This window comes from Leucoraja erinacea, chromosome 4 (genome assembly GCF_028641065.1).
Source record: "Leucoraja erinacea ecotype New England chromosome 4, Leri_hhj_1, whole genome shotgun sequence".
In the NCBI taxonomy this organism is placed as follows: Eukaryota; Metazoa; Chordata; class Chondrichthyes; order Rajiformes; family Rajidae; genus Leucoraja; species Leucoraja erinaceus.
This window is the reverse complement of record NC_073380.1, coordinates 86,076,113-86,088,767: the sequence shown is the minus strand read 5'-3', so window position 1 is coordinate 86,088,767 and position 12,655 is coordinate 86,076,113. Positions and strand designations below refer to the sequence as shown.

The 12,655-nt window shown below is 48.1% G+C and overlaps 1 protein-coding gene across 1 annotated transcript in view; it reads left to right on the top strand.

Moving 5' to 3' along the window:
* Positions 1-3,254, top strand: part of LOC129696652 (annexin A13-like) — a 36,898-nt gene extending 33,644 nt beyond the window's left edge. Inside the window, exon 11 of the mRNA XM_055634743.1 lies at positions 2,652-3,254. Coding sequence (XP_055490718.1) covers positions 2,652-2,771 — 120 coding nt within the window. The 3' untranslated portion in view covers positions 2,772-3,254. The remainder of the gene's footprint in view (positions 1-2,651) is intronic.
* The last annotated feature ends 9,401 nt before the right edge of the window (positions 3,255-12,655 follow it).

Below are 12,655 nucleotides of genomic sequence, written 5' to 3'. Positions count from 1 at the left end.
ACACAACAGCTGTGATCGAGGACAGTCAATTGACATAAAAGCCCATAACTTTCTCAAAAATTAAGAGAATTGAATTAAATGTTCAGTTATTATAGATTGAAGCATTCTGAAACAAATATGATACATCTTACTTGGATAGCCTGAAAATAAAGTATATAATTAGTTAATTACCTAATTAAGTAGCTAATTACAAAATTAACCATTGTGACGGAAATAGTAATAGACACCCAGACTGCCTTGAAAATTCAAAAATGTGATATTCTCAAGATCAGAACTTTAATATTATTGCAACATTAAAACAAATAGTAAACACAATAGTAAATAGCAAATTAATCTTCATCGGTGTCATCAAATCAATTAAATTCGTCTAAATTCAATTACTAGATCTAAACATCTATCCCATTCTTAAGAAAAGGCTAAAAATAAATGTTTAAATAGCCAAAGTATCCAAATAACAAACTGATCCAATTCACACAAGAATTCACAATATAAAATGATGTTTAAATCTCATTGTCATGAATTTCTATGCCAAATCGAAGGAATTGAATGTTTAATTCCCATAAATTTTACTTTGTTGGTTTATAGCACTGCAGCAGGCGAGGGCTGTTTTGCACAGACGTGTTCAAAATCCACAAACATCCACTCTCAAGATAATCAAAATCATTATTTTTTGCACAATCATGTCATAAGAACGTCTAAATTATTTATATATTGTGTTATTATCTACCCATGATCAATATCTCCTATATATACACTTATAAAATTTGTTTTTAAATTTGCGCAAAAACAATTTCCCATAGCGCAACGATTTTTCGCCACCTTACTCGCCATTCTCCTGTGCTGCAAGTGCATCAAGTTTTATTCCGATTGGTGAAATCTTTGCAAAAATTATTGGTCGGTTATTCGCCGGAACAGCGACGCCCCTTTCGGCCCCATTGTCAATCACCGTTGGGAGAATAAGGCTGAAGGAGCTGAGTGCGGGCGGGAGCTGCTGTGTTCGCGGGCGGGGACGATGACCACCACGTCAAGCCGGGTGCCGATGAGTGCAGCCGGAGCTGGGAGCCACTCAGTGCAACAGGCGCCTGGTCCTGGAGCTGGTGAGTGAGTCCGGAGCCGAGTCCTGGAGCCTAGAGTGCAGTCGGAGCCGGTGCCGCTGAGCCCACACCCCCTTCACCTCCTCCCACAACACCCCCCCCTTACACATACAAACCCTCCCTACCACACACACCCCTCCCCTCCCCCCCACACACACCCCTCCCCCTACACACACACCCCTCCCCCCCCACACACACACCCCTCCCCCCCACACACACACACACCCTCTCCCCACACACACCCCCCTCCCCCACCCCCCCCACCCACGACACCCCCTTCCCCCACACCCCCTCTCCCCACCCCCTCCCACACTCCCACTTAGTCTTGTTTTCATACTAAAGATCTGACTAAAAACTTCCACAGTACATAGTTTTTAGTCAGATATTTAGTATGAAAATATTGATCATGGATAGACAATTACACAAAATATAGATAATTTAGATGTTCTTATGACCAGATTGTGCAAAAAATAATGATTTTTATTATCTTTAGAGTGGAGTAAGATACATAGATCGGATTGTGGCTTCCACCGTGATTTTGCACACAGTCAGACAGGACACGGCCAATATCGAGGCCTAAATAACATATTTCGGATCATCAGATTAAATGAAATTACACCAAAAACTAGATAAGATGTTAAATAAACGGTCAACAGTACATACCTTTTGCTTTGTCCTGAATTTGCGATCCGTGATTCAAGGCGTTTTAATCTGATGATTTTCATCCAGCGATTCGATAGTTAAAAAAAACGCGAATGGCCCTCCCCCCACCCCATAGCCTCTCGAGTCGCACGCACGGGCAGTGAGCAGATCAAGAGCGCCACCGATGGTAGCGAATTTATAACAACGCTAGTAAATGGACACCTGATGGTTAGCATGGATTTGACGGGGCAAAGGGCTCGTTTCTGTGTTGTATGACTCTATCACTGTGATGTACGAATGTCTCCTGCTGAAGATTCCATGGCAAATAAGTCCTCTCCTCACTCGCTAAAATTTTACACAATCTATAAGACAATCACCACTTTCCTGGGTAATTATAGCTCAGCAACACTTCAACGAAATCCACGTCATGCAACCCACAGCAACCCACATGACTGGGACCAAAACATCACCCTAGACTTTCACTCTCTCCACCACTGGGTTTGCAGTGTGTACCATCCACAAGGTTCATTACCGTTTATTTGCCAGCACCTTCCTAACCTTTGACCTCCACCAACGGACGATGGCAGTGGTCACATGGGTCAGCATCATCTGCAGGTTCCCTCCAAGTCACACACCATCTTTACTGCACAATCACTGGATCTAAATCCCTGAACTCCCTCTCCACAGCACTATGGAAGCACCATTGACAAAATAACTTAAGAAAGTGGCACACCACCACTCTCTCAAAGGCAAGTAAGAGATGGGAAATGAATGCCAACCTTACCAGTGGCACCCACAGCCCATGAATGGAAAATACACATCATCTCCCTCCGCCCTCTCTCCACAGTAATGTTCCTCCACATAAGATGACTCTCACATTACAGGGAAGGTGACCCGCATCTCTTCATTCAACAGATTGATCTTCCGTCCATTAAGGAGAGTTACCAGGAGATGTACAAGAAAACTTTGGCTGATGAAATCAAGTCTGAGACTTCCGGATCTTTCCAAAAGGTTCTGCTGGCCTTGGTAAAATAAGAACAGGGGGATGGTCATAATCGAAAAAAACATGTTGTTCCAAATCGTGGTCTATTTGACATTCGAAGACTTATTTTTGCCCCAAGCATGGGCTCGAACCAGAATGTAAGGGAGCAATCTAATTCCTTCTGTTCTTCATGGTGTTGTGTGAACTGAGGCCTGGCTGCCTGGCAACCATACATCAAGCAAATTGGAAATTAGAATACAGCATCACATGGGTATTAAACATGTTCTTTAAGTCTAAAGAGATTCAAAGGTTCAAAGATTCAACTTTAATTGTCATTGTGTAATGTACAGTACAGAGACAACGAAATGCAGTTAGCATCTCCCTAGAAGAGCGACATAGAATATGAGCAATAAATAAATATATTTACGTGCATACAGTCATAGTGTTTTTCCTGGTGGGAGGAGTGTCGGGGGGCAATCACCGAGGTACGTTGTTGAGTAGAGTGACAGCCGCAGGGAAGAAGCAGTTCCTGGACCTGCTGGTCCAGCAACGGAGAGACCTGTAGCGCCTCCCGGATGGTAGGAGGGTAAACAGTCTATGGTTGGGGTGAGAGTAGTCCTTGGCGATGCTGAGCGCCCTCCACAGACAACGCTTGCTTTGTCAAGACAAGAGTCAAGAGTCAAGAGTCAATTTAATTGTCATTTGGACCCCTGGAGGTCCAAACGAAATGCCGTTTCTGCAGCCATACATTACACACAAATAGACCCCAGACACAACATAATTACATTTTACATAAACATCCATCACATAGCTGTGATGGAAGGCAAAATAAACTTATCTCTCCACTGCACTCTCCCCCCCCCCCGATGTCAGAGTCAAAGTCATAGCCCCCGGCTGGCGATGGCGATTGTCCCGCGGCCATTAAAGCCACGCCGGGTGGTGCGAGGTCGCACACCGGGTCTTGGTGTTGGAGCCCCCGGTGTGCGCTCGCAGAGTCCGCGGCCATTCCAGCCGCGCGGGGCAGTGATGTAGGCTCCGGTAGCATCAGCAGCAGCAGCAGCAGCAGCAGCAGCAGCAGCAGCAGCAGCAGCAGCAGCAGCGCTCCTCCACCGCTCCACCCGCTCCGGACTCGGCCAGCTCCGCGACGGCAACGGTGAGTCGGCACCAGAGTCCCCGGCTTCTTCCCGTTGGAGGCCACTCCTCGTTGCGACCTCAACGACACCTGAGACCCGACGAGAAAAGGTCGGGTCTCCAGTGCAGGGAGAGATTCAAAAAGTTTCCCCCCCCCCCCCTCCCACCCCCCCCCCCCCCCCCACACACACACCCCAACATAAAATAACAAAAACTACATAAAAACACAGACAAAAAATAATAAAAACGCGGACAGGCTGCAGAGGCCGCTGCTGGCCAGAGCCGCGCCGCCTACCGGAGAGACAGACTCAATGGAGGGGAGCGTGGAACCGGGGATGCGTTGGGCAATTTTCACCACCCTCTGCAGTGCCTTCCGGTCGGAGACGGAGCAGTTGCCATGCCATACTGTGACACAGTTGGTAAGGATGCTCTCGATGGTGCAGCGGTAGAAGTTCACTAGAATCTGAGGAGACAGATGGACCTTCTTTAGTCTCCTCAGGAAGAAGAGACGCTGGTGAGCCTTCTTGACCAGAGTTGAGGTATTGTGGGTCCAAGAGAGGTCATCGGAGATGTTGACTCCCAGGAACCTGAAGCTGGAAACACGTTCCACCTCCGTCCCGTTAATGTGGATGGGGGTGTGCGTGCCGCCCCTAGACCTTCTGAAGTCCACAATGAGCTCCTTGGTCTTCTTGGAGTTAAAGGCCAGGTTGTTATCAGCGCACCGTGCTGCTAGGAGCTGGTCCTCCTCCTTATAGGCCGACTCATCGTTGTTGCTGATGAGGCCAATCACCAAGTCTGAGATTAAGGTTATTTTTTAGAAGTGCAGACCAAACTTTCCAATGTAAAAGCTAAATGCAGATAACATGCTCCTTCTTTAACCTTGCCACCAATCAGAAGTTCAGTGGTAAGAAGAACCCACAAATCTGCTGGAGTATTTTTATGATGTATTCAATTCATGGCATCCCTAAACATGCAGCAACCTGCTGCTATATACCTGTCCTCTTTACATGTACAACATAGTTTTAATTTCAGTGCAATGCATTGTAATTAAAAGAAAATCCACATTAATTATTGGTTTTTGGTTAGAGATACAGCACAGAAACAGGTCTTTTGGCCCACCGAGTCCGTGCCCACCACGATCCCCATACACGAGCACTATCTACACACATGGGACAATTTACAATCTTTACCAATTTACCTACAAACCTGTGCGTCTTTGGAAACTGGAGCACCTGGGGAAAACCCATGTGATCACAGGGAGAACATACAAACTCCATACAGACAGCATTCGTAGTCAGGATCGAACTCGGGTCTCTGGTGCTATAAGGCAGCAACTCTACTGCTGCGCCACCGTGCCACCTGTCATGTCAAAAGTTTGTCTATTCCGAGTCAAAGACTCTGTTCACATGATATATCATGGAAATAACATATTTATTTCTCCTAGAATTACCACTTCAAAGTGTGACACTGATCCTTCACATCCTACCTGTAACTCTCCCAATGCCTCAGCACAAGTTACTTAATTTTGTTCCTTTAGCCCTGTGTCCGATGATTTAATATTATAAACATCAGTAGGGCTTGTTTAATATATAGAGTGCAAATATTTATTCAAAATTCCACCCCTAAGTTTCCCTCTGTTGGAACTCTGTGCATGACTTCCGCAGTGACAGAGGGAAGAAGCGATGGAGGAGGGAGGCCAGAAAAATAAAGCTGTGAACATTCCCTTCATTCCAACCCTCCACCATTTTGAGAGAGGAACGTATTCAAAGCAAACAAATCCCTCACCAAAGTTTCCAGGATTTTGTTTCACACAGGGACAAGAGGACGCTGTTCAGTCCCTGGAGGCTATTTTAGGCTGATATAATGGCCCTGACTGTGTCCAAGCCAGCATTAAAGTGAACATAGACGCAAAGTTCTGGAGTAACTCAGCAAGTCAGGCGGCATCTCTGGGGAAAAAAAGGAATAGGTGACGTTTCATGTCTGAACCCTTCTTCATTGACTGAAATGTAGAGGTTGGTGGTGGCGGTGGGGGACTGGGGCCGAGAAAGGGCCACAACGAAACAGGGACAGCAACTGATGACCTCACGAATGGTGGAGTCCATAATGGCCCATTGTTGGCTGGGGAAGACGTTGGAAGCTGCCCAAGCAAAATATGAGGTGGTGTTCCTCCAAATTGCGAGCCTCACTCTGACAATGGAGGGAGGAAGGCCAGAACAGAAAGGTCAGTATTGGAATGGGAAAGGGATTAAAATGTTTGGCAAACTTTGGGAGATTGCATAGGTCAAGACGGACTGAGCGCAAGTGTTCAGCAAAATGATCAGCAAGTCCACACTTGGTCCCGCCGATATATAGGAGCCCGCATCGGGAACACTGGTTACAGTAGATGAGGTTGGAGCAGGTGCAAGTGAACCTCTGCCTCACCTGAAAGGACTGTTGGGGTCCCTGGATGGAGTCGAGGGAGAAGGAATAAGGACAGGTGGTTGCAGGGGTATGTCCCTGGAGAGGGAATGGTTTGGATGGGAAGGGATGAGTGAACCGAGAGGTGCAAGTGAACTGAAAATAATATATTAAAAACAACAAGGGTAAAGTTACTGTCTGACCAGCATTGAAATTAACAAGAGCTCCCTCTGTCTTGTAGGGCACTTGTAACAGCCCCCTGGTTTATGCATGTATGTGCCTGTCAATCACTGAATTTATTTTACTTGGAACTAAACATTTCTGCCATGGTGAACACACAAAGTGGGCACAGTGTGGTATGGTCATTAGGTCAGAAGGAATAGGAGTAGAATTAGGCCATTTGGCCCATCAATTCTACTCCGCCATTCAATCATGGCTGATTTATCCCTTTCTCCTAACCCCATTCTCCTGCCTTCTCCCCATAACCTCTGACACCTGTACTAATCGATCTATCTCTGCCATCAAGGTGAGGTCTAGTGTGATTTAAACAGGTTGAACTACATGTGGGGCATCACAGTCTCATTATGTTTGAGATCCTTAGTGCTCCAGGCAGTGGGTTTTTGGATGTGGGACCAAGGTTGTGGATAAGGTAAGGAATGATGTGAGGGTGGATAGTAATGGCCACTGGCTGTGGGTCTGATCTGTGCCTGTACTCTTGTTAACGGGAATTTCTAAGATGAAGGATGGAAGCTTGTGTTACAGAGTGAAACCCAAGAGTTGGGAATAGTGGAAGAGGGATTTGGGGAGTGAGGTCTCTGGGAATCATGGGACTGCCTGCAGGGTCACAGGAAACAAGCCAAATGACCTGATGGACCAAATGGCCTGTTTCTTTGTTGAGTGACTGTGAATCACTAATCAAGAGTGTCAAGAATGTTGAATGGTCATGTGCACTGGGATTGGATCAATGAAAATCACACTTGCTTCACCTTTATAGATGCATGAAACGCATCGACAACTAAATGTACAATACATTATCATTTTTTTAGGTAAAGCAGACCATGAAGCAGGATGCAAAATATGTAACATACAGTGCAAAGACCTTTGCTGAGTAGGGCTGTAGTTAGGATTGTGCAAGATGGTTCAAAAAGGCCTGATAGGAAGAAGCTGCTCTACAACCTGGAAGTAACCGTTCTCAGGCTCCTGGACCTTCTTCCCGATGGAAACAGCAAGACGAGAGCAAGGCCAGGGCCTTGATGTGGACCTCTGATGATATTAGTTGCCTTCTGGAGACTACTCTTTCTGTAAATCCCGAATGTAGGGAGGTCAATACTACCTCAGCTAACATCCACCTTTTTGTGCAGCATCTTTCTCCCCAAAATCCCTTCTCCCCAAAATCCACAAACCTGACTGTCCTGGTAGACCCATTGTCTCTGCCTGTTCGTGCCCCACCGAACTTATTTCCACATACCTCAACTCCATCCTATCCCCCCTGATTAAATCCCTCCCTACCTATGTTCAAGACACCTCAGACACTCTCGGTCGTGTCCGGGCATTCCATTCTCTAGGCCCCCATCCCCTCATCTTCGCCATTGATGTCCAGTCACTCTACACCTCCATCCCCCACCAGGAGGGTCTCAAAGCGCGTCAACTGCCCCTCCTCCAACCTCATCTATTGCATCCGCTGCTCTAGATGTCAGCTGATCTACATACAATACAATATTTATTCATTGTCATTTGAACCTCGAATGAGGCTCAAACGAAACTCTGTTTCTACAGCCATACAAACAGAAACAATTTCTACAAGACACACAAAAATACAATTCACACAAACATCCATCACAGTGAATCTCCTCCTCACTGTGATGGAAGGCCATGTCTTTTCTCTCCCCTGTGTTCCATTTTTCTCCCGATGATAAAGCCCCAGGCGGGCGATGGTAAGTCCCACGGCCGTTAAGGCCGCGCCGGGCGATGTACGGCCCCGCTCCAGGTCTTAATGTCTCAATGTGGGAGCCCCCAGCGGGCGTTGGCATTTCTCGCGACCGTTAAAGCCGCACCGGGCAATGTAAGGCCCCGCTCCGGATCGTTCCAACCCCGCGACAAGGGAGGGAGAAGTTGCGTTGCGGGAGCTCCGTAAAGCGGTCTCCCACCAGGCAACCGCAAGCTCCCGATGTTCCTGTCCACCAGGCCTGCGGCTGGAGCCTCCGAGCTCCGGAATCGGGTTGCAGCCACGCGCCACCACCGTTCCCCGCGCTCCGAGGCCGGCCAGCCCCACGATGGTAAGTCTGCAGCTCCGCTCCACAGGCTCCGCGACTGGAGCCCCCAGGTCATTCCGGTTGGAGGCCGCTCCACGGTACTAGGCCCCAACGACAATGGAGACCCGACAGGGAAAAGGTCGGGCCTCCCGTGCAGGGAAGAGATTTTAAAAGGTCCCCCCTCCCCCCCAAATATACACATCAAACACAGTACAAAAGAACACAACAACTACATTTAACTGGACAAAAAAAAAAGACAGACAGGCTGCAGGGGCCGCTGCAACATTGGTCGCGCCGCCAACCGGAAACCTCGCCATCGGTGAGACCAAGAGTAGGCTTGCTAATCGTTTCGCCGAACACCTCCGCTCGGCCTGCATTAACCAACCTGACCTCCCTGTGGCTCAGCACTTCAACTCCCCCCCCAATTCCGAATCCGACCTTTCTGTCCTGGGCCTTCTCCATGGCCAGAGTGAGCACCACCGGAAATTGAAGGAGCAGCACCTCATATTCCGCTTGGGCAGTCTGCACCCCAGCGGCTTGAACATTGACTTCTCCAATTTCCAGTAGCCCTTGCTGTCTCCTCCCCTTCTCAGCTCTCCCTCAGCCCTCTGGCTCCTCCTCTTTCCTTTTTCCTTTCCCCCCCCTGCTCCCCCATATCAGTCTGAAGAAGGGTTTTGGCTCGAAACGTTGCCTATTTCCTTCGCTCCATAGATGCTGCCTCCAGCATTTTTGTCGACATCCTTCAATAATAAATCCCTCTCAGCCACAGCTAATAAAGTATCCAAGCATAGAGCTTATACATGTATTTAGAAAGTGAAGGAAACGGATTTTTAATAATAATGTGCAAGGTTGAACAGAAAAGAAAGAATTGCCCTTTTAATGCAATAATCACGTAACATGGCATGCGATGTGATTATTTCCAGACCTTGGCTAAATCACCCTCTGGTGGAGAGAATGAGTTTACCACAAAGTTATTCAGTCTGACGAAAGTGAGTCAGAAGTTGTTGACAATCACATGATGTGAACCAGAGCCAAGGGACGCTTGTGCAACCAAACGGTCTGTATGTGGGTCAACTACAGTGCAGGTACAGAGTGGCTTGTGGTATTTTCCATGATGTCTCCTCTGTTATGCTGGGCTCTGGCCAAGATGAATAGTTTCCTGACACCAGGACCGCACAAAAATACTTCCACCTACTCCTTCCAGTGTTCAAAATCATGCAAGGAATAGATCGGGTAAATGCACAGTCTCTTGCCCAGGGGAGGGGAATCGAGGACCAGAGGACATAGGTTTAAGGTGAGAGGAGGAAGATTGAATGGGAACCTGAGGGGTAACTTTCGTTACTCAGAGGGTGGTGGGTGCATGGAATATGCTACCGGAGGAGGTAGTTGAGGCAGATACTATCGCGACATTTAAGAAACATTTAGAGAGGTATCTGTACATGGATAGGATAGGATAGGTTTAGAGGGATATGGCCCAAAAGCAAGCAGGTGGGACTAGTGTAGATGGGGAATGTTGGTTGGCGTGGGCAGGTTGGGCGGAATGACCTGTTCCCCTGCCCTTTGACTATGACCGCAAGACCAAGTGGTACAACTCTCAACCAGTGAGTGACCGATCTGGTGAGAGAGTGCAGCGGTCAGAAATACATTTGAAACCCAGCGGCATCTTGCAAGGAAATGCGATCTCATGCGAGCAGATCCTTCACCATTTATTTTCCCGTTGGTTATTCTGCCAGAGTTCACAGTTTCAGTTTCACCCACAGGCAAAGATATGTAGAATTGAGATCAGGAGCAACATCTTCACCCAGAAGGTGGTTAACATGTGTAATTCTCTCCCATATCAGGGGCCAAATCTCCGAATATATTAAAGAAAGAGATGGATGGGTTTCTGGGCACTATACGGGGTCATGGACAGAGAGTGGGAATAGGGAGTCAACTATGATGGGACTGATTCGTGGACCTGGCATGAAGGGACGAATGATCTCCTCCTGCTCCTTTGCTTCTTTATTAATGGTTGGAAGTCACCTAATCCTTCCGTTGCACTTCAGCTGAGTTACTCCAGCAGCTGAGGTGCAGGAAATTCCAGTTGCACCAGTTCTTTAGCTGCTCTACCACAAGCACTGCCCTTTGGTCATTTGCCAACACGTTCTGCTGCCCTTCATCTCTGGTTTCCTTCCTCGGGAAATGAATCAAACCATAACCCTCTCCACAGGGTGAAGGAAGGAACTGCAGGTGCTGGTTTAAACCGAAGATAGACCCAAAAAGCTGGAGTAACTCAGCGGGCCATGCAGCATCTCTGGAGAGAAGGAATGGGTGACGTCTCTGGTCATTCCTTCCCTCCAGAGATGCTGCCTGTCCCGCTGAGTTCCTCCAGCTTTTTGTGTCTATACCCAGTGGACAACGTGGTCCAGTGCCATGCTGAGCGCCACTCATGCCACAGAGTCGGTTACGTGGGTAAAGCAAACTCCTTATGCTACATATATCCTGGAGAGAGACCGCTTTTCGGGGCTCCTGCAACGGCGAATTCTCCCGCCCGAGTTGCGGGGTCGAAGAGCTCCTGGAGCGGGGCCTAACACCACTGCCCCGCTCCTGGAGCGGGGCCTAACACCACTGCCCCGCGCGGCTGGAACGGCCGCGGGACTTTACGAGCGCACACCGGGTGCTCCAACACCAAGACCTGGTGTGCGACCTCGCACCACCCGGCGTGGCTTCAATGGCCGCGGGACAATCGCCATCGCCAGCCGGGGGCTATGACTTTGACTCTGACATCGGGGGGGGGGGGAGAGTGCAGTGGAGAGATAAGTTTTTTTTGGCCTTCCATCACAGCTATGTGATGGATGTTTATGTAAAATGTAATTATGTTGTGTCTGGGTCTATTTGTGTGTAATGTATGGCTGCAGAAACGGCATTTCGTTTGGACCTCTAGGGGTCCAAATGACAATTAAATTGACTCTTGATATCAGATTGGGAATCGATGTCCCAGTGTGACACCCCAAGTGAAGTACTGAGAAGGTGCTGCTCAGCAGATATGCCTCCCTATCGATGGGATGTCTGCCGATCGGGGATTTTCACCCATCAGGGTGCATCCTGCTGGTTGCCATTTCAAAGAAGAGCAGGAGACTGCAGTCACTGGAATGTGGAGCAAAAAAAAACAAATTGCTGGAGGAACTCAGTGGGTCATGCAGATTCTGTCGATGGTCTGCATCGAGACTGAATGTGTAGAGAAGAGACACACCAGTATAAAAAAGGTGAAGAGGAGGAGTGAGGCAGGAGCTTCTGCAGTTGTATAGGGCTCTGGTGAGACCACATCTGGAGTATTGTGTACAGTCTTGGTCACCTAATTTGAGGAAGGACATCCTTGTGATTGAGGCAGTGCAGCGTAGGTTCACGAGATTGATCCCTGGGATGGCGGGACTGTCATATGAGGAAAGATTGAAAAGACTAGGCTTGTATTCACTGGAGTTTAGAAGGGTGAAGGGTGTTCTTATAGAAACATATAAAATTATAAAAGGACTGGACAAGCTAGATGCAGGAAAAATGTTCCCAATGTTGGGCGCGTCCAGAACCAGGGGCCACAGTCTTAGAATAAAGGGGAGGTCATTTAAGACTGAGGTGAGAAAAAACGTTTTCACCCAGAGAGTTGTGCATTTATGGAATTCCCTGCCACAGAGGGCAGCGGAGGCCAAGTCACTGGATGGATTTAAGAGAGAGTTAGATAGAGCTCTAGGGGCTAGTGGAGTCAAGGGATATGGGGAGAAGGCAGGCACGGATTATTGAATGGGGACGATCAGCCATGATCACAATGAACGGCGGCGCTGGCTCGAAGGGCCGAATGGCCTCCTCCTGCACCTATTTTCTATGTTGCTATGTCTCTAAGTTTCTATGAGCCGGCTGGCAACAGGTAGAACAAGGTGAGGACGGGGATAACGGCCAGATGGTGCTGGGTGTAGGGAAGGATGCGAGAATATTCATCCCATTTCTCCACGTCTTGCCATGTAACCCATTCTCTCTCAACTCCCTCGACCCTTCTGCCACTTACTCCGCACACTCGGGGTCATTTACAGAGGTCAATTAAGCTAACTGCATTTCTTTGAGATGTGAGAGGAAACCAGAGGCCATGCGATCACAGGGAGAACAAGCAACATCCGTAAAGACAGCAC